This window comes from Anabrus simplex, chromosome 1 (assembly GCF_040414725.1).
Source record: "Anabrus simplex isolate iqAnaSimp1 chromosome 1, ASM4041472v1, whole genome shotgun sequence".
Taxonomy (NCBI): Eukaryota; Metazoa; Arthropoda; class Insecta; order Orthoptera; family Tettigoniidae; genus Anabrus; species Anabrus simplex.
Genome location: NC_090265.1, coordinates 1,332,171,925 through 1,332,195,360, shown reverse-complemented (window position 1 = coordinate 1,332,195,360; position 23,436 = coordinate 1,332,171,925). Strand labels below are relative to the sequence as shown.

Here is a 23,436-nt window from a genome sequence, read left to right as displayed (position 1 = left end):
GGAATACAGAGGTGCCTATTTTCAAACATGGCCAAGTCCATCAACGTATTTTTTTCAGGAGAGCAAGAAAACTAATGCATATATTTCAGTCAATTTTGGGGTCATTAGTGAATTCCAGTTTTTTAGTTTACATTATTTGGAGCTTTCACAACCTATTTTATGCAAGAACAATGCTATAATTATGGAGATATTTATTAAAACAGTATGGACTTGCCCACTTTTGAAACTCATTGTTGAACTTGGGCACATTTGAAACTCACATAAAAGGACTGGGCCGGTTTTGATGCAAATTCTTTAATGATATGTGTGCATTATAATGGAACAGCACAGAAAAGCGTCATTAAATTGTCCTCTAATCCAGAAATTGTCAATAATATAAATGCACACCTTCACAGTCTTAAAATTTATTTGATTTTTAGAACTTAACACAGTACAACATAACTGATTTTAAATAATTGGAGCATCATGATGACGTGTCTCACAAGCAGTTTCCTCATTCACATTTTCACTAACACGATCACTCGCGAAAACATTCCTATACCATTGTAAAGCATCCACATTCATCCAGTCAGCACCAAAGTGTTTTGTAAGAAGACTTTCCACATCTTTTTTCTTGTCTTATTTAATAGGTATCCCTACTGGCAGTTGTTGTGGATTCGCAACAGACACTGATTTCTGTTTCTTGGTTATGCATTTCTCCAGCCCTATATCTGCACGGTAGAACTCTTCACCTCTCACTAGAATGTTGCCACTTCTTTTGCTTTGTCTTAAATAGAATCTCTTGCAGTGGGATAATTTGAAATGCAGAGCTGAAGTTGGCTTTATGACAGTCAAGGCTTCTTTCCAGTCATACACATTCCAACTTTCCCCCGGGATCTTCACCAAGCCATGCTTCCAGAAGATGTTGTGGTACTCACTTGGGTTCAGTATTGTTTCACCTCTTTTTAACTCCTTCTCGATACAGCTAAATACCCTGTCTGGAGGTAAGAATGAATGTCCTACAACTGGAAAGATAATCTGAACAGATTTTATATCAGGTGGAGAATCTAGTAGCCATTTACAACACATTGTTAGCATAGCAATGTTTTTATTCTGGCCTGCACACCCATCTGCTACCAGACTTATGGTGTTGATGCCAAGCAAATCACTTGTTTTAAGTTCATTATACACTTCAGACACTGTTTCATTGGAGGCTTTAGGCCTGTCTACTTCACACCAGGTGTATATTGATACATTTTCTTTTGGCATTTTAGAACATGATGAACCTTTTACTGGCGTGAAGTTGTAGCAGTATAACTGCCTGCCATAGTATGCACTTTGATTGTAGACTTTAAGGAAGTACATGGTTTTTCTGGCAGTCAAATGAAATAGTCAAGAGCCCTGGTTTTTCCTCTCTCAGCATATCGTAAAATTGAGTGTACCTGAGTTTATGCACTCTTTTCTATCATTAACTCATTTCTCTCTTTGGCATTAGTCTCTCATTTCAATTTCTCAGATATTTCAAGACATTTTGAGCACACGTCAGTTGAAGGAGTTTTGAAACTGATGTTAAAACGAGTATTGAAAATGTGACAGAAGTAGGAGTCTTTCACCTTAAGATCTGCAGCTACCCCTTGATTGTACATCCTCCACATTTTCTTAATATTTAAACTGCAGTCAAGATACACACACTCACTGTTTGCTCGACAATAATGAGACTCAACAGCTTTAAATTTACTGATGAAGTTCACAACTGAAGACAATTTTCTAGCATACGCCTTTGACCTTCTGTCCCCATCTCTGGTCTCAACAGGAATGGGAACTCCATCCCTTTGGAAACTTGAAATACACCCATGACCCTGTGTTTTGTAATCCCCAATGTCAACAGAAAAGTTTTCTGACACACAGAATGTTGAACTCCAACTTGATTAACAATGTTGTATTGTATTGTTATCCCTTTCTCTGGGCGCACATTGCTTCTACTGCGTCGTCGTGCGGGTGAACTGCTGCAGCAATACTTCAAAATAAATGCATCTTGGCTAGATTTGGTGCTGCATGAATAAAATTTGTGATGGAAATTCTGAATGTCTTTCATTTTCAGTAATCTGCATGTCTTCTTTTTTCCTCTATGGTTAAAAGTTAGGTAAATTGGTAACGATTTTGCTGAATATCTGAAAGTGGAAAAATATATTGTTACTATTATCCTATACAACAATAATGCACAAATTAAGGAGCAACATTACAATGCAGCTGTTAATACTAGTTTATGCTTGGTATGTCCAAGACAATCTAGACTTCGTTGCTGATTTATACAGTGAAACAATACTGGAAGGAACTTGCGTTTGAAAGGATTGAAGGATTATTCTCTAAAGTTAAGAACCTACCCATTAAAAGATATCGTGCCTTCAAAATATATGATTGAGATTAAACCTGTTATATTGTTTGCATTATGTACTGACCTTTCCTCCTCCTATTACAAGTTGTCCATTTCATGACCGTATCGATGTTTAATCAAGAAGTAAGTATAAATAACCACCTAATCGATACTTTATTAGTGCCTCAGGCAAAATTGAATAAAATTAAAACTTACAGGGCATGTTTCGACCACTTAGTGGTCCTCTTCAGCTGTAGAAATAAAGAACTGAAAAGAAAAACATTGACAATAAGCACAAATAAAAGTTCTTTGGAGACTCCTTTGATAAAAATGGAGGTCATCAGAATAGGTCATCTTGCCTTTCATTCTTGTTTGGAAAAGATGTTTATTCTGCGCTGTCTAGAGGGTCTGTCTTTGAGCGCGACCTGGTGAAGTAACGATGTGATACAGTTTGACAGTTCATGGAAAGCTCTGGAGAGAAGGGAAGTAGAGTTTTATCGTCATCTAAAATAACATGTGAGGGAGGAGGGAGATTGGGCTGTGCTTCTGCGATGTCGTGTTTGATTATATCTCTTGTTCATCTAATCTGTTTCATGTCTACCCATTCTAAGTATTTGCTAATATTCTCATATAAGATGTTTTTATGCTCGTTGTTTTCGTTGAGATTCTCTTCACCGTTTTCCAATTTATCATGAACGATGTGGATGTTTTCTAGGTTGTTCATAAGATTACCTTTATTAATCATACAGATAATTTGAAGGTCCTGTTTTATATTGGTGAATTTATGGTTGGTCTCTTTCATATGGGATCCCATGGCAGAAAATCTTTTGTATCTTTCAGCATTGACGTGTTCTTGATATCTAATTGAGAAGTTCCTTCCAGATTGTCCCACGTAAGTTTTTTTACATTGAGCACAAGTCAGCTTATAAATACCCGATTCCTGGAATTTTTCATCTTTAAATTTATTAGCTTTATTATGACCAAAGAATCTATGTTTCGTGTTGTTGTTTGTAGAGAAGGCTACCTTGGTATTGTGTTTCTTGAATAAGTTGGTGATTTCGTAAATCTTCGGGTTATTAAAGGTAAATTTTACATTTCCTTTTTCTTTTTCTGAATGCTGTTTAAGTTTAATTTGTTGTTGGTATTTGCATTTAGTGATGATTTTATTGATGAATTTCAAACTGAAACCATTATGTAGAGCCTGTTGACGAATGAAAGAAAGTTCTTTTTTTCTGTCTGTTTCTGTTAGCGGAATTTCAAAGGCTCTGTTGACGAAACTATAATAAGCTGATTTCTTTTGCGAGATGGGATGTAAAGAATCACTTTTGATTGTAGTCGGGGTAAAAGTGGGTTTCCTGTATATTTTAAATTGGAAATGGTTGTCTTTACGAATTGTTTGGATATCCAGAAAATTGAGTATGCCTTTCTCTTCTTCTTCAGCTGTAAATTTTATGTTTGGGTCTAAATTATTCAAAGTATTAAGGATACTGTGACTATCGTTTATTTCCTTGTTAATTATGGCATAGGTATCATCAACATATCGAAGCCAGAGGTCGAGTCCTTTAATGTGACCTACTATCTGAGTGTGTTCCAAAAAGTCGAGGTAAATGTTAGCTAAAATTCCAGAAGCTGGCGCTCCCATTGGAAGTCCATCTTGCTGATATATTTTATTATTAAAAGAGAAGAAATTGTGGTTCAAAACTAATTCCAAGATAGTAATGAAGTTTTCTATTTCAGGTATACTGATACGTTTGTGAATTAATAAATTCGTCTTTATAATCTCAATGGTATTCTTAATAGGAATGTTCGTGTACATGTCCTTGATGTCGAAGGAACTTGTTACATGAGATGAAGTTAACTTGAAATCTTTAATAGCAATGCAGAACTCTTTGGAGTTTTTTATCGAAGATTTGGTATAAAATACGTAGTTATGAGTTAAGAACCTATGAATAAATTGGGATATTTTGTATGTGGGGCTTCTCCGAAAATTAATTATAGGTCTCATAGGTGCATCCTTTTTATGTAATTTAGGCATAGCTCTTGCTTTAGGAAGTCCTGGATTCATATTAATGAGTTTTTTAATATCTTGGTTGTTAAAAAGGAAGGAGCTTCGCTTCAGTATCCCTTTCAAATTCTTTTGAATTTTTAGGGTGGGGTCTTTCTCAATTACCTTAAATTTGTTGTTAGTGAAAAAAGTTTCTGTTTTATTGATGTATTCGGTTTCATTTAATATTGCTACTGTTCCACCTTTTACAGCTGAAGAAGAAGAGAAAGGCATACTCAATTTTCTGGATATCCAAACAATTCGTAAAGACAACCATTTCCAATTTAAAATATACAGGAAACCCACTTTTACCCCGACTACAATCAAAAGTGATTCTTTACATCCCATCTCGCAAAAGAAATCAGCTTATTATAGTTTCGTCAACAGAGCCTTTGAAATTCCGCTAACAGAAACAGACAGAAAAAAGGAACTTTCTTTCATTCGTCAACAGGCTCTACATAATGGTTTCAGTTTGAAATTCATCAATAAAATCATCACTAAATGCAAATACCAACAACAAATTAAACTTAAACAGCATTCAGAAAAAGAAAAAGGAAATGTAAAATTTACCTTTAATAACCCGAAGATTTACGAAATCACCAACTTATTCAAGAAACACAATACCAAGGTAGCCTTCTCTACAAACAACAACACGAAACATAGATTCTTTAGTCATAATAAAGCTAATAAACTTAAAGATGACGAATTCCAGGAATCGGGTATTTATAAGCTGGCTTGTGCTCAATGTAAAAAAACTTACGTGGGACAATCTGGAAGGAACTTCTCAATTAGATATCAAGAACACGTCAGTGCTGAAAGATACAAAAGATTCTCTGCCATGGGATCCCATATAAAAGAGTCCAACCATAAATTCACCAATATAAAACAGGACCTTCAAATTATCTGTATGATTAATAAAGGTAATCTTACGAACAACCTGGAAAACATCCACATCATTCTTGATAAATTGGAAAACGGTGAAGAGAATCTCAACGAAAACGAGCATAAAAACATCTTATATGAGAATATTAGCAAATACTTAGAATGGGTAGACATGAAACAGATTAGATGAACAAGAGATATAATCAAACATGACATCGCAGAAGCACAGCCCAATCTCCCTCCTCCCTCACATGTTATTTTAGATGACGATAAAACTCTACTTCCCTTCTCTCCAGAGCTTTCCATGAACTGTCAAACTGTATCACATCGTTACTTCACCAGGTCGCGCTCAAAGACAGACCCTCTAGACAGCGCAGAATAAACATCTTTTCCAAACAAGAACGAGAGGCAAGATGACCTATTCTGATGACCTCCATTTTTATCAAAGGAGTCTCCAAAGAACTTTTATTTGTGCTTATTGTCAATGTTTTTCTTTTCAGTTCTTTATTTCTACAGCTGAAGAGGACCACTAAGTGGTCGAAACATGCCCTGTAAGTTTTAATTTTATTCAATTTTGCCTGAGGCATTAATAAAGTATCGATTAGGTGGTTATTTATACTTACTTCTTTCCTCCTCCTCTCGTGATCGTTTCCAAGATGAAGGGTCTCGCTAGCGCTTCCTGCAACGTGTTTTTCCAGTTTCCTCCATAATCTGTTAATAAAGAGCAAAGCACACTCAGAGTATATACCGTTATTTGCACTAAATTGGCCAAATATGCTACTTCACAACATTAACAACAGCATATCAGCCGTGTTGAAAACAATGCTGGTCATCAAGTCACATGATGGATGCCTGCTTCCTCATTGGCTAAAGATGGATTACCTTTGACTTGGCCGGATTTGAAACTCATCACATTGGACTTGGCCGTTGATTGAAACTAACTGCTATTTTCACCAGCTATGTAGAGCTATTTCTGGCCAGTTTTGAAACCCAATTTTACCATGTCATATCCCTTGTTCACAGGAGATTCCATATTGGCAAAAATCTCATTTTGTTTTTTAAATGAACTTGGCCGTGTTTGAAACTAGGCACCTAAGAAGCTGAGGTATAGTGTGAAGCAATTTTGAGACTTTTCATGATCTTACAAACTTGAATAGAATTTTTGACTGACTTATTAGTGATAAATTTATAATGGTTACTTTAAAATTTTTGAACAAATTTTGAAAGTTTGTAAATTGGACTGGGTCTAAAGGGAACGTCGGCCTTGTAGATCTAGGGGAGAGCTCTAGCTTTTGGAAGTTTTGGGTTCATAAGAATTAATTTCTGCATTTCAGAGACTGTAAAAATGGAGGTACTATGTTTAAGAATTTGTTTTAGATCTCTTTGAAGCTTAGTGGTAGGATCTTTTTTTTTTTTTTTTTCTTTTATGAATGATTTACCTGAAAAAAATTTCTTCTCTTTCTGTAATGTAGACTTGTTTGTTAAGGATTGAATTGAATTGAATTTATTGATCATGATTTACATGCCACTGAGGCTGAAAAGCCCCTTTATGTAGCATCTTCTTATAATACAATACAGGTTTATGAACGCACTAACTACACAGGATCACAGTAGTGTTACCATTATCAGCTTTAGTTATGATTAGGTTATCAGTTTCAATTTTAGTTTTTAGTTCGCAGAGTTGTTTTTGCTTGGGAATGTTGTTGTTTTGTGTTTTTAGGTTATGGATAAAGTTGGGATTCTCTTTTTGTTTTTTTAATCAAAATTCTTGTTATTGTTTGAGGAGCAGTTTTTGATGGCCAATTCTGTTTTGGTTACCAGTGTCACAAGTTTATTGAAAAAAGAAGTGTCGGCCCAATTATGTTTATGCCCCTTACCTTATACATTGAGTCCTGCTTCATTAAAGTAGTATCAGTCAGATTCTTGACTGGAGGGTGAAAACCAGTGAGATCATGTTGTAAGGTTGATGGAGATTAGTACTATTATGTTAAGATATTCAAAGATTGTTAAATTTCTTATCAAGGGTGTTCTGTTTACTCTTCAGTATGTTATGAAGTTTTCAGTTTGTTAACTGCTGAAAATTGTCCCACTGGAACTGCGAGGATTGATGAGCAGCTTATAAATGAAGCTTTCTTTTAAAGAAACTTCATTTCATCTTTTAGCCATATCTTATTAGTTTTAAGATGAGTTTGAAAATCATGCGTGGAGGGTTTGTGTACTTTGTTGCAACATTTTAGAAAGTTCGGGGTGAAGTTGTTTATAAAACTTTTTTTTTCTTTAGAAGTACTATGTCTTTACCAATCTTGATTATCTTCATTTTTTTTTATATTGGAACACTTCTTTAAGTGCATGATTGGCTTCATGTAAATAGGCAGTAATCTCCATATTCAGGCCCATATTGATGGATATGAGTTTATTTAAAAGAGTAGGAGTTCTTATTTCACCTAATTTTATTATCAATACATTTGTTTACAAAATGAAATAATTTGAACAAGGTTTCATTGGTGCTTCGCTCCGGCTTGAAAGTCTAAGATGTAAGATAAAAGACTTTGTCCACTGGAGTGTTGTCCGGAAATGAGCCCATAATGCTGACAGCATTTCCTTGTTGGATAGCAATTGCTATCCACTGCCTCAGGAATTCTGTTGAAGAAGAGTCTCCAGTGATTGCAGATAATTGTTTGCCAATATCTGAAATCAGACTTTTAGCCTCTTGGCACCACGTCCCCATCGTTTCGACTGTGAATACCACGAAGAGCATTTCACCCTTTTACTGCGCACAGCCAATTCCGCAGCAGAACCAGCAGCCTTGCAAGCGTGAGGCAAATGAGATAGTGCTAAGGTATCAACACACTTTTCATCCCACAGGAGAGATCTGCCTTTGTTCTATAGGACTAAAGTCAGACCATCAGGGCATTTTCCGTCTGTGCGACTAATTCCACTTGGTTCTAGGACAGAAGACACATCGATAGATGTAAAAGCTCTTTTGATAATGTCATTAATTGAACAGTGCCTTGAAAATTGACTAGCACTTTTAGGAAACTTAAAGAATGGTGGTCATAAACGTAAACTTCTGCTCCACATATGCATTTCAGTGATTGGCACATTTTGCAACCAAGACATAAGCCGATTGTGATTTTAAATGTGGTGTTATCATAAGTGTGCCCACATTGGTTGACGGAAAAGCCTAAAGCCATGAGCCTGCTTCCTTTTCCGGAAGAGCAAGATGTCGTGCTCGATCAGTTTCCGGTGGACATGACAGAATCAAAGAGTTAAAAATTCAACGGGTGTTTAGCACATCCCAACTTCTTTGTGTATCAAGGGATGCTGGAGGGCTCAAATTATTGGTCATGGCATTCCAGTGATACCTTGCATCAGTCATATGGCATGTTGTTTGAGTCATCGGTCCATAGACTGGTTTCATGCAGCTCTCAATGCCACCCTATCCTGTGCTAACCTTTTCATTTCTATGTAACTACTGCATCTTACATCTGCTCTAATCTGCATGTCATATTCATACCTTGGTCTACCCCTATCGTTCTCACCACCTACACTTCCTTCCAAAACCAACTGAACAAGTCCTGGGTGTCTTAAGATGTGTCCTATCATTCTATCTCTTCTTCTCGTCAAATTTAGCTAAATCGATCTCCTCTCGCCAATTTGATTCAGTATTTCTTAATTTGTGATTCAATCTATCCATCTCACCTTCAGCATTCTTCTGTAACACCACATTTTAAAAGCTTCTATTCTCTTTCTTTCTGAGCTAGTTATCGTCCATGTTTCACTTCCATACAATGCCACACTCCACACGAAAGTCTTCAAAAACAATCTTTCTAATTCCTGTATCAATGTTTGAAGTGAGCAAATTTCTTTTCTTAAGAAAGCTCTTCCTTGCTTGTGCTAATCTGCATTTTATGTCCTCCTTACTTCTGCCATCGTTAGTTATTTTACTACCCAAGTAACAATATTCATACCGGGCGAGTTAGCCGTGCGCGTTGAGGCGCGCGGCTGTGAGCTTGCATCCGGGAGATAGTAGGTTCGAATCCCACTATCGGCAGCCCTGAAGATGGTTTTCCGTGGTTTCCCATTTTCACACCAGGCAAATGCTGGGGCTGTACCTTAATTAAGGCCACGGCCGCTTCCTTCCAACTCCTAGGCCTTTTCCATCCCATCGTCGCCATAAGACCTATCTGTGTCGGTGCGACGTAAAGCCCCTAGCAAAAAAAAAAAAAAACAATATTCATCTACTTCCTTTAAGACTTCGTTTCCTAATTTAATATTTCGTGCATCACCTGCCTTTGTTCGACTGCACTCCATTACTTTTGTTTTGGACTTATTTATTTTCATCTTGTACTCCTTACCCAAGACTTCGTCCATACAATTCAGCAGCTTCTTGAGATCTTCTGCAGTCTCGGATAAAATAACAATATCATCAGCAAATCTCAAGGTTTTGATTTCCTCTCCTTGGATTGTGATACCCTTTCCAAATTTCTCTTTGATTTCCTTTACTGACTGTTCTATGTAAACATTGAAAAGGAGGGGGGACAAACTGCAGCCTTGCCCCACTCCTTTCTGGATTGCTGCTTCTTTTTTCAAAGCCCTCGATTCTTACCACTGCAGACTGATTTTTATACAGATTGTAGATAATTCTTCATTCTCGGTATCTGATCCCAATCACCTTCAGAATCTTAAACAGCTTAGTCAAATCAACATTATCGAATGCCTTTTCTAGATCTACGAATGCCATGTACGTGGGCTTGTCCTTCTTGATTCGATCCTCTAAGATCAGACGTAAAGTCAGGATTGCTTCACGTGTTCCTACATTTCTCCTGAAGCCAAATTGATCTTCTCCCAACTCAGCCTCAACTTGTTTTTCCATTCTTCTGTAAGTGTGTGTGTTTGAGTCATCAGTCCACAGACTGGTTTGATGCAGCACTCCATGCCACCCTATCCTGTGCTAAACTTTTCATTTCTACATAACTATTGTATCCTACATCTGCTCTAATCTGCTTGTCATATTCATACCTTGGTCTACCCCTACCGTTCTTACCACCTACACTTCCTTCAAAAACCAACTGAACAAGTCCTGGGCTTCTGTAAATAATACATGTTAAAATTTTGCAGGCATGAGATACTAAACTAATGGTGCGATAGTTTTCACACCTGTCAGCACCGGCTTTCTTGGGAATAGGTATAACAACATTCTGTTGAAAATCGGATGGGACTTCTCCTGTCTCATACATCTTGCACACTAAATGGAATAACCTTGCCATGCTGGTTTCTCCTAAGGCAGTCAGTAATTCAGAGGGAATGTCATCAATTCCAGGTGCCTTGTTCCTATTTAGATTGCTCACAGCTCTGTCAAACTCTGACCTCAAAATTGGGTCTCCCATTTCATCAGCATCAACAGCCTCTTATTGTTCCAGAACCAAATTATCTACATCTTCACCTTGATACAACTGTTGGATATGTTCCTGCCATCTTTCTGCTTTGTCTTCTTTCCCTAGAAGTGGCTTTCCACCTGAGCTCTTAATATTCATACACCTAGATTTCCTTTCTCCAAAGGTTTCCTTGATTTTCCTGTATGCAGCATCTACCTTTCCCAGGACCATACAACCTTCGACATCCTTGCACTTCTCCTTCAGCCAACACCTAGTTTCTGAATCTCTGCCTAATCATAATGAAGTCTATTTCATACCTTCCAGTGTCTCCAGGTCTCGTCCATGTATAAAGCCGTCATTTGTGGTGTTTGAACCAAGTATTGGCAAGGACTAAATTATTATCAGTGCAGAATTGTCCGACTCGTTGGCTGAAAGGTCAGCGTACTGGCCTTCGGTTCAGAGGGTCCTGGGTTCGATTCCCGGCCGGGTTGGGGATTTTAACCTTAATTGGTTAATTTCAATGGCACGGAGGCTGGGTGTATGTGTTGTCTTCATCATAGTTTCATCCTCATCACGACGCGCAGGTCACCTACGGGAGTCAAATAGAAAGACCTGCACCTGGCGAGCCAAACCCGTCCTGGGATATCCTGGCACTAAAAGCCATACGACATTTCATTTCAGTGCAGAATTCAACCAGCCGACTTCCTCTTTCGTTCCTTAGTCCCAGTCCGAATTCTTTACCTTCTCTTCCTTGGCCTACCACTGCATTCCAGTCTCCCATCACAATTAGATTCTCGTTTCCTTTTACATATTGTATTAAATCTTCTATCTCTTCATATGTTCTTTCGATTTCCACATCATCCGCTGAGCTAATAGGCATATAGACCTGCACTATTGTGGTGGGCATTGATTTGGTGTCTATCTTGATGACAATAATTCTTTCACTATGCTGGTTGTAGTAGCTTACCTGCTGCCCTATTTTCTTATTCATTATTAAACCAACTCCTGCATTTCCTCTGTTTGATTTTGTGTTGATAATTCGGTAGTCGCCTGACCAAAAGTCCTGTTTTTCCTGCCAATGCACTTCACTTATACCAACTACATCTAACTTTGATCTATCCATCTCCCTTTTCAGATTCTCTAATCTACCACATCGATTCAAACTTCTAACATTCCACGCTCCAACTCGCAGAATGTCAGTGTACCTCTTCCTGATGATCGCCCCCTCTCGTGTAGTTCCCACCCGGAGATCCGAATGGGGGACTAGTTTACCTCCAGAATATTTTACCTGGGAGGAAGCCATCATCAGTATATCATTCATACAGAGAGAGCTGCATGTCCTCGGGAGTTAGTTACGGCTGTAGTTTCCCGTTGCTTTCAGCCATGTAGCAGTATCAACACAGCTAAGCCATATTATTATTGCAAGGCCATATCTCAACATTATCTGTAATCAGAGAACATACCCTTGATAAAATCAGATACTCCATTAGCGGAAGCGAGAAAAGTGGGAATGGAAATATCAGTTAATCTACGAATTGCAAGAACTCCAAATCCTATTGGTAAATATGTCAAGATCCAGTTATTTTCCTCAAATGGAATATTTAGTAGAGACTTGAGGCAACTTCTTATCAAATCATCAGCTTGAGCAAGGAACGAAGGAACTAACCATAGAGGTGTGGTCCGCAGACGGTAATTAAATTTTGGAATAAAAATACAGTTCTTCAATAACAAGTATGCCGTGTGGGAATTGATCGCTTGTAAACCATCATACAGCCTCACTAATTCTGTTAGCTTTTGCTTCGCAGTTTCCTCCACGGCCTCAACTGTAAGCTGATCCATTAATTAATTTGATGAAATTGTCATTAACTCATTCAAGAAGCTTTTGGACTATTCTTGATCAGTAAAACCATCATCTTCAGCACTTTAACAAGGTAAAATCTACCCAAGAATGAGACACAGGTATCTTAAACATAATGTAAACTGTCGATTCAAATGGGACTGTAAAATTCTTTCAAAGATTGAACACAATGAGTCAGAAAATATATATACAGTGGGTTAAAAATTCTGAATGCTGTGTGTAATCCATAATTGTATGTTTTCTTGAGTTCTTGATGCACAGTTGACAATTAAAGTAACACTTTCACTCAAATTAGTCTACTGAACATCTAAACTACACAGTTCAAAAAAATTAGGGGAACATGTTTTGTAACGTCTGGTATGTGAATGCTAATTTGCTAGATGGGGTTCCAGTGGTCATACAACATACCTTGAGACCTTAGCTACTCAGGGTATGTCAAATCGAACTTATATTCCATCTGTAGGCGTAGCCATGCATTAAACTGTCAGGTTACCCCTCAAAACAGAGTGAATAGCAGTGTGTCGTTGTGAGGTCAGACAACTGCAGTCATTTGAACACGTTGTACATCAACCAGCACCTTCCAGGAGACAATTTAACGAAGTTCAAGTCGCAAGGGCCGTCACATTATTCCAGGAGGGATGGACTTTTCGTCGTGTTGTCGTGGATCTCAATGTCTCTCCGTCAGTTATTCAATGCTTGTGGAATTGCTACCATGAGACAGGCCAGTTTATAAGGAGGGTTGGACAAGGTTGTGAACGCATGACAACTCCACAGGTTGACTTGTATCTGACCATCTGTGTGTTGTGGCGTCGTTCAGCAACTGCCAGAGACCTGCAACAAGACCTCAGGAGGGTCACTGGAGTCACGGTGTCTGACCAGACAGTAAGGAACAGGTCAAGAAAGTATCCTTGCCACCCAGACGTCCTGTTCGAGTGCCCCATTTAACACAACAACATCGCGCAGTTCGTCTTCTGTTTGCCCGTACCCACGTCAACTGGCAACTTTGCCAATGTAGATCTCTGTTGTTCACAGACGAGTCCAGATTTCCCCTGACACAGCGTGATGGACATCAACATGTATGGGGACGCCATGGTGAGCAGTACATGCCAAACGTTTTCCAGGAAGGTGACGGATTCAGACAAGGTTCTGTGATGGTGTGGAGTGGCATCAGTATTGATGGCCGTACGGGTCTTGTCATCGTCGTGGTAATCTTACCGCTGTGAGGTACATCGAGCAGATACTGCTTCAGCACGTGTTGGTTGCTGCATACGGTGTTGGACCTGAATTCATACTCGTGCACGACAATGCCAGGGCTCATGTAGTGCGCATCACCAGAGCTGTCTTTCAAGAACTGGACTTTCAAGAGATGGGATGGCCAGCAGTGAGTCCCGACCTTAATCTCAGAGCATGTGTGGGATAGATTTGACAGAAGTGTTCGTGGGCGTCCTGTTTCACCACAGACTCTCCAAGACCTCGAACAGGCTCTCATTGAAGAATGGGACCTGATATCGCAATGTGACCTCCATCGACTTATACGAAACATGCCACGTAGGTGCCAAATTGTGATAAATGCTCATGGAGGACAAACAACGTACTGAAGCTCTCCAACTGTGATACAAATCCACTCTGGAGGACTGTTATCACTTTGTTTTCACCCCTATATGGACATTTCCATTTGTGTTCTGAAAATGAACATATCATTTATACTTCAACGATTTAAAGGTTTATTTGGTAATATACCTGGGTGTGGAAAATTGTTTTGTAGAGCATGGCATACATTCAAAAACATGTTCAGCTAAATTTTTTGAACTGTTTATTATGTAAAAAGTGTGCACAGGCACATAAAATTTGTGAATGTACAAGGTTGTAGTCCCCTTAACCCCCCTCCTTCATCTACTACTCCCTTCCATCGCCTTGAGTCTAAACCTCTACAAAGCTCTCACAACACTACCTGGTATTAACTGTTGTGCTCCCACTGGCGCATCAAGCGGTAAGCTTGTTACTTTCACTTCTTATTTTTCCATCTCCATATCCTTTTTGCACTACCAATTTTTCTAAGTCCTTTTCTTTTATTTATCCTTATTTGTCATTGTAAATCACCAACACGAAGATGAAATTAATAAATTATGTTGATAGCGTACAAAGGTAGTGCTTCTGTGGTGTGTAGTTCTTCTCTTCTGATTTGATGTGTACTGTCATCTTAGATTTCCATGCTGGCCTCTGATCCAGAGGGTCCCAGTTTCGATTCCTGGTTGGGTTGGGGATATTAATCTTAATTGGTTTATTCGTGTGGCTTGGGTGGTAGAGGGGGGTGTGTGTGGGAATTTTTTTTCTTCTCTCTCACATTATCATTATCATTAGAAATCATCTTAAGTAGGGCCCCATCCTCACAGACATGCAGGTCACCTATAGGCTGTCTACTAGAAAATGACCTGCATCCGGCCTGTCTGGAGGCCATATATTATTATTATTATTATTATTATTATTATTATTATTATTATTATCTTAGAATGTTGTTCAAGTTGAAATATTTTCACAAACTCACTTCTTTTTAGCATATTAGGCAGAAAACCACACTACCATCTGTTGTATAGTCGCTGTGCCTGAATGAGATACACTGCTTTAATAAAAAGCTTCAACTACACTTCTCCTTAGACATATTCACTGAATACTTTATACTGTAAACGTTATGCAGCACGCAGTTTTACACATTTACTAGCACCAGCTAAACTGAATAATTTTCAAGGAACAGTTCATGAGTAGACTTGACTAGTGGGTGGTTGGTAATTGGGGAAATTGTCACTAGCTTTTCCCACATACCTGCTACTGGTCAGTCTGTGTATGGTGGTGGTGAGGACTAGTGACCATAAGAAGGGCTCTTTTGTTTGCTAGGATAAAGCATTCCTGTTACTTAGACTTGTGACTATGAGGGGGTTTCTTTTGTTTGAAATACATGTTAAAAAGAAAGTAAAGTACTCAGAAGGTAGAAAATACTCTTTCATAAGAGATATCAGCCCAGTACACACAAAAATACCGATACAAGGTGTTAAGAACATTAAAATTATTAACCTTCAAAATTTGCATTTGTATATGCATTTTTTAAATCTAGACCCTAGTGGTGATGAATGGGCTGTTTATAATAGCACATATGCAAGAACAGCTGCTCAAAGCACAAGGATTGATTAACTAGTTGAAACATCTGGAACAACTGCTCTCTCTCCTTTTTAATTTATATTTTTTAATTATAAATGTCTTGCCAGATGAAAAGATTGGAAAAATGATTGGTGGTAATGTCAGATCCTTCTGATTTACCTAGTATTATACCCACAAAGTTTCCCATAATTTTGATGGCCATTTAGTGAAGTGAAGTGGGTAGTGAAGTACATGTCATACCGCCTCACTTCTTTTCACAGACCCTTAGACTAAATGCTTCTGGCTATATTTGGGGGCTGGAGACAGTCACGAAGCTCTGGATAGACAGTGTGCACATTGATAGACTGTGCATGTTTCAGCAGAAATCTGCATCTGTACATAAAGTTGTGACGACACAAGATTGGTTGGCTGCTGGTCTGCATGACCACATCACATCAGATATGTGCTACCTAGCACATCATCATGATCATGATCTTGAACCAATTCCAGTTTCCTGGGTGTGGTGAATGAGTGCCTTCCACTTACTTCTGTCCATATAGGTGTCTTCTTCCATAACCTGCTGCAAATCTAGACCTTGCCCAGCTAGATAATTTCTAATCTGATCCATCCATATCTTCCTTGGTGAACTTCTTGATCTTTTGTCTTTGAGTTCCTTCTCTAGCTGTTCTTTGTGGGTCTGTTCGTTTGAGATGACCAAACCATTTCACCTGGCTTTGGCATAGATCTCACTAAGTGGTTGTTTTGCTTGAACAAGATGGTGTATCTCATTTGTTATTTTGTCCCTCCTTGTTTTCTGAATCATAATTCTTAAGAATTTCCACTGTTTGTAGTTTGCTGATATTTCTGTTGGTTTGGTTGCAGGTTTCTAGTAGACTGTATGTGGTAACTGGTATGAAGAACCTTCTGTAGAGTACTAATTTAATGGAATTTACTTATCCCAAGGAAGTTTTCTCACTAGCTGATAAAACTCTGCTCCATTCTGTACTTACTCTGCCAGTGATTTCTGAAAGTAATCGGGTATCTGTTGTTACTACACTGCCAAGATAATGGAACTGATGTACTTGTTCCAACTTTGATCCATCTAGAGTGATGTTAGTAGAGGTGTTCTGTCTACTAACAGACAACACTACCATTAAACTCAGAGTTGTTGTTGAGTCTGAACTCTTTTCATTACTTCATCCATTATAGTGATGAATAAAAGTGTCAATAGTGCTCTGCCTTGTTGTACACCCAGCCTAGCTTCAAACAATTCTGAATATCAATTGTCTGTTTGGACAGAACTTTGGCAGTATTCATACATTTCATACATAGTTAATAAAAGCAAATGGTATAGAGCTATTTTCAAGGCATTCTGAGATTTTTGTTTCTGTACACTATTGTAAGTCTTCTGAATATCTAGGAAAATGAAGGTGACATATTTTCCTTTTCCCAGTGATTCTCCATGACCATCCTTACAAAAAAATATTAGATCTTTTGTTGCCCTATTCCTTCTAAAACCATACTGTTCCTTTTCAAGTTGATGGTTCTTGATCTCTGTTCTGTGATTCATTCCTTTATTTTGAGTCTACGAGATAGAAGAGTGGTACCTCTGTAGTTGCAAATAGAGGGACGAGGACTCCTTTAGTCCAGTCTTTAGGTAGTTTTTCTTCATTCAAAATGGTGTTTAAAACTCCAAACAACCACTGCAATCCTTGCATTCCAGCAGCCTTGATGATGTTGCACTTACTTCATCTGTGCCTGTTGCCTTGGCTTTACTCATGTTCTTTAGGTCATTTTGCACTTCCATCCATATTATAGGTGACTCCACATTTTGAATATTTTCTTTCACCATGGTCTCCTGTTGTTTGATATTTAAATTGTTACCATGATTTGTTTGATATTTAAATTGTTACCATGATATAATTTTTTTAAATACTGTCCCATCTCATCTATCTCTTTGACATTCCAAGTGATGTTTCCATACTGAGCTTGATAGCTGCAGTCGCTTAAGTGAGGCCAGTATCCATGTTTGGGAGATATTGGGCTTGAACCCTACTGTCAGCAGTCCTGTAGATGGTTTTCTGTGGTTTCCCATTTTCACACCAAGCGAATGCTGGGACTGTACCTTAATTAAGGCCATGGCCACTTCCTTCCCACTCCTAGTCCTTTCCCATCCCATCATCGCCATAAGACCTATCTGTGTCAGTGCGACGTAAAGCAACTTGTAAAAAACTTTCCATCTTCTTTCTCTATGACCTTTATTCCTTCATAGTTGTTTTTCTTACTTTTCACCACTTGATACAATATTTTCTTGTTTTTCATGCTCTCCTCTTCTAGTTTCTGTGTGAATTCAGTCCAGGTTTTCTGTTTCTCATTAAAAATGATTCTTTTCATTTTAAGCTTCAGGTCTCTGTACAGCTGACTGATTTCTTCTTAACTTCTCTTCATTCCTTGCCACACCTTTCTGGCATTCTCTGTCTCTTAGTTTCCTCATTTCATTTCATTTCATTTCATTTCTCTCCTTCATTGCTGTTTGGACAATTTGATTCCACCATGAGGTTTCACCCTCCCTCCCTCTCTCTCTTACTCTACTACTTGTTTTGCCAACAATACTGACTGCTGTTTCTGCCAGAGTTTTCTTAAATCCAAGCCATTCTTCTTCATTTGTGCCTACTTCACATTTGGGCTGTTGCTCTCTCTCTTTTTACCGAGCTCGATAGCTGCAGTTGCTTAAGTGCAGCCAGTATTCAGGAGATAGTAGGTTCGAACCCCACTGTTGGCAGCCCTGAAGATGGTTTTCCGTGGTTTCCCATTTTTACACCAGGCAAATGCTGGGGCTGTACCTTAATTAAGGCCATGGCCGCTTCCTTCCCACTCCTAGCCCTTCCCTGTCCCATCGTCACCATAAGACCTATCTGTGTCGGTGTGACGTAAAGCAAATAGCTCTCTAATTTTCAGCTGGTATTCAGACCTCTTTTCTGCTTTGTCAAATTCCCAAACTTTTATCCTATGTTCATGCCTGCAATTAATATTTTTTACCATAATGTTTCCCAAAGTGACTAATAACTTGTGGTTACTACATAGATTTTCTCCTGCCAGTACTTTAACATCTCAAATAAATGTTCCAGCCTCTTTGTCTGTAATGACATCATCAGTAAGAGATTTCTGCTCTCCATTCCAGTTGTACCTTTTGATCTTATGGTTCATCTGCTTTTTGAATCAGGTGTTCTTGATTATTATGTTGTTTCATATGCAGAAGTGAAGGAGACATTTCCATATATATGAGGACCAATCACTGCCTCATACCCTGTCCTTACAGTTCCTACCCTAGCAATTAGGTCTTCCGTAACAAGAGTATTATCTTGTTTGACATGGTCCTCTAATTCTTGAAGAAATTATCTTTCTTTTCTTGACTACACCCAGTCTGTAGAACAAAAACCTGAACAATGATCCAGGTGGTTTTGTTGATTTTCTGATGTTGCTTAATAATTTGTTCATTAACTTATTCAATATCAGTCTTAGCAATGATGTTCTTGTTGATTATGAATGCCACACCATTTCTTGTTTCCTTGTTATTTCCATGCCAGTAGAGTTAGTAACCTTCCCACGGCAATTTATTTCCTTTCCCTTTCTGCTTCGTTTTGCTCAGTCCAAGGACCTCCGACTTTCTTCTTGCCATGAGATCTACAAGCTCCTCACATTTAGCAGTCATTGTTATGGTATTTAATGTTGCTATTTTGAATTTATTTTTCTTTCCAACAGAATAATTCTGTTTAACTTTGGGCTTATTATTGTCATCCTTACCACTTTTTTTTTTTACATCCAAAGCTCATGTTACTGTTGAAAGCAATTTGACTATTAGCTCTCCTTGCTGGCTTGCTGGGCCTAACACAAGACGTTTTTCTGTCAGGAATAACTCCATCTTTGATAGTCTCCTATCCAGTTTGCAAAGCAACAGCATTGTGATAAATTTGTGTGTCATTTCCTACACACAGGTTTCATGAAAACCTGCTGTGAGAAAAATTATAGCTATTAGTGTAGTATGTATAGAAGGCTATATGGAAATTGTATTTCTTAATTATATTACTAATTTGATATATGTTATTTTTTATTGGGGGTAAAAATAACAAAATTCTTATTCTTTGGTTCTGTTTGTAGATTAGTGTTTGGTTTGTTTTTAATTTTATTGATTATTTTTTCTATGTAGTTTCTACTATAGCCATTGTTACTTGCTATGGCATATATAGTGTCCATTTCTTTTTTAGATTGATTTTGGACAGAGGGACATTAAATGTACCATTAATTAGGCTATAAAATGTAGCCTTCTCATGGCAACCAGGACGAAAATAATTTTACTTGATTACATTAATTGTTTGTGTGGGCTTTCTATAGATTTTATATTATAATCATTTTTTTCTAGTTACAGTTTTCAAGTTTGTTCAAGAATTTTTTTTAAGATAATTTTTATTGACTGACTTTATTTTATGTGTGTGTAGGTGGAGCTTGAGTCACATACTGGTTTCCTTGGTGGTCTTCAGCGCAACAAGAGTACTGGTGAGACTGCACCATATTTTGCTACCTCATTCGTAGAGGTGATCTTCCATGTAGCCACCCGCATGCCATCTGCAAGCCAGGAGTCTTTGTTGCAAAAGGTACTTGATTTTGTATTTTCTAGGTTACTCCAAAACTAATACACCCCATTTTTAAATCCAAATTTTTCCTATACCTTTGCTATTACTTGAATGCATAGAAAAATGCTTCTGAGAACTAACTAACTGCCCCAATAGTCTCTGTTCCCAGACAGCACGTATACCTGTTTTGATAGAGACATTCCTCTAACAGGTATATGTGTTTGTGACAAAATATATAATTTATTATGGTTATAATTGAGGAAGTGGCTTTAATGTTAACAAAGAAGCATTCTTAACAATTTCTTCCAGTTAAAATGGGAAACCAAACTACACTTCGAAGGATAGCCAATAGTAGGATTTAGATCCATTTTTCTTCCAAACCCAGGATTATTCACCATACTAACCAACTCTTTAATACACTACCCAGTGCATTAATATAGAATGAGAAACATATAGATACTAGTTTTTATATAATAAATATTAGGAATAATAGAAGAGGATCATTTAATCATCCATTACAATATTTATTTTATTTATTTCTCATTTTTCTGCCCTTAGACTCGACACTTGGGAAATGATGAAGTGCACATTGTCTGGTCTGAGCACTCTAGAGACTATCGTCGTGGCATCATACCCACAGAATTCTGTGATGTTCTTATTGTAATCTATCCACTGCCCAACAAGCTGTATCGCATTCAAGTTAATCGAAAATCTGAGGTAAGTTTTATAGAATTGTAATATTGTTAATTTGATGCAATACGGTAAGTTGTTCTTTACATGTTTAGTCCCATCCCTTTATTCACCTGTCGGTTGCCAAAACTGAAGCGTTTTATTACTATTTTATATCATTTTGTACAGGACTTTTATGAAGTTCAAAAAATTTTACAGTGAGGTCAAGAAAGTTTAAAGTTTGGTTCACTTCTGTTTCTATTGAAAATTTAATATGCGAGTCTAAGTTGTTTTGTTATAATATTGCAATGTTGCTGGTAATGTGTTAGTCAACATTAGATAATAACATCATTGAAATATTTAATCCACACTGTGTGATCCCTTTTATTTTGTTTATGATTTTGTTATTTTTCCAAGTGGTCAATATATATTTCTGCTAGTATGCCTGAAGCGAGGGCTCCCATAGGGAGTCCTTCCTGTTAATATATAGTATTAATAAATGGGAAGTAATTGTTAGCCAGAACAAAGTTTAGTGTGGTTAAAAATTCATCTGTTGCATATTTACTAAGTTTTTTGTGTTGTGCTTGATTATATTGAGGATTTTTATTGTTTCTTTGATCAGTATATTGGCATACATACCAAATGAAATTCATCAATTGCTGTAGCTCCTGATACACAGAAGCAGACATTCTGACTCTCAGTGTTCCGAAACCCAAAGCATTTTCTTCAAAATTCCAGTGTGCACACTGATTGTTTGTCCTCCTAACTATATAAAAAGATATCATGACTGCTTTTTATTGTTTCCGTATTGTCTTGTCAAGTCATCCTGTCTAGCTGGTGAAATATCAACACTTGTGAAAGTGTGACCACTGGCTAGTAACCTAGAAGACATCACCTGTTCTAATTCTTTGGTTAGACCTATAGGACAAACATGGGTTCAGAATGGGGGTGGAGAAAAAATTGTCTCATTCACACCAATTCAGTTAATACAGGGCAATTAAAAATGATGGATCTGATTTCATAAATTTATTCTCTGAAATCTAATAAACATGTCATAATATGAGACGTGTGCTAAGAACGGTAAACTCTCAAAGTTTTTTCAGTCATATCACAAGTGTTTTATGTGAGCACCTCGCGTAACACGACATACATCAAGCCGATAGTCTATCTCCTGCCAAACATTGTGTAGTGTGTCGCGGTCAATCCCTGCGATGGCTGCTGTGATGCGGTCACGAAGGTCATCCAATGTTAGTGGAAGAGGTGGTACGTAAACATGATCCTTCACAAAATCCCACAAGAAGAAATGACATGGGGTTAAGTCGGGGGAACGCAGTGGCCAACGAGTGAGAGATGAGATGGCTCTGAACGTTGCCATGGTAATGCAGAGGGGCACCATCCAGTTGAAGGATGAAATCTGCACTATCCTCTTCGAGCTGTGGCAGGAACCATTGTTGCAGCATATCAAGAAAAACATTTCCTGTCACAGTAGGTTCAATGAAGAAAAAGGGTCCATAAACCTTCTCATGGGAAATGGCACAAAACACATTGGCAGAATAGCATTGGTGTTTCACAACTTGATGGGGATTAGAAGTTCCCCAGATCCTTACGTTGTGTCTATTCACAGTCCCGGGAAGGTGAAAAGTCGCTTCATTACTGAAAATTACCCTTTCGGAGAACCCATCCTCTTCCATTAATGTGAGAAAATCAGCACAGAAGGATGCTCGACCAGCATAATCAGTGTCTTTTAAGGCCTGCACCAGTTGCAACCGGTAGGGTTTCATTCATAAACGTTTACGCAGAATGCACCAAACAGTTGCTTGTGGAAGTTCAAGTTGCCTCGCTGCCTGGTAGGTGGACTTCTGCGGACTCCCCACAAAACTGGCGCGAACACGTTCCACTTTCTGTCGAAGGACAGCCAGTCGACTTTCGCTTACAGATGCAGCCCGTGTCTCTGAATTTTGCATACCACGCACGAATGGTTTTTCCTGTAGGTGGGTCTCTTCCATACCTGGTACGGAAATGCCGTTCGACACTAATCACAGACTTGTTTACACGGTAACTGAGCATACAGAACGACTTCTGCTCTCCAGCTGCAGCCATTTTCTTTACTCGCTTCCTGTGTGCTCATAACGGCTGAAAATGAAACCACGTGGGATGAAATCTAAACTCAACTAAACTTTGAGAGTTTGCCTTTCTTTGCACATATCTCATAGTATGATCAGTTTATTAAATTTCATAGAATAAATTTATGAAATCGGGTCCATCATTTTGAATTGCCGTATATATACAGTACAAAAATTCCTTACTGCACTAAGCTGTACATTTCCTGCTCCAGTAATTTCCACTCTAGTTCAAGACATATCAGAGAACTTGATTTTAACAAAAGAGGACCCTTGTTTATCAAGAATTGTGAAGTGCTATATCTTGAAAGGTAAGGTAACTGAGTCGGCTATTAGTAGATATCGGCTGCTTGATTGGGAGATGGATGC

General features: G+C 38.1%; 1 protein-coding gene across 2 annotated transcripts in view; it reads left to right on the top strand.

Annotated features, from left to right (window-relative positions):
• LOC136858315 (probable Rho GTPase-activating protein CG5521) overlaps positions 1-23,436 on the top strand; it is a 709,838-nt gene that overhangs the window by 612,018 nt on the left and 74,384 nt on the right. For both annotated transcript variants that reach the window (XM_067137762.2, XM_067137761.2), the window contains 2 exons: positions 20,144-20,299; positions 20,837-20,995. In XM_067137762.2, coding sequence (XP_066993863.2) covers positions 20,144-20,299; positions 20,837-20,995 — 315 coding nt within the window. The remainder of the gene's footprint in view (positions 1-20,143; positions 20,300-20,836; positions 20,996-23,436) is intronic.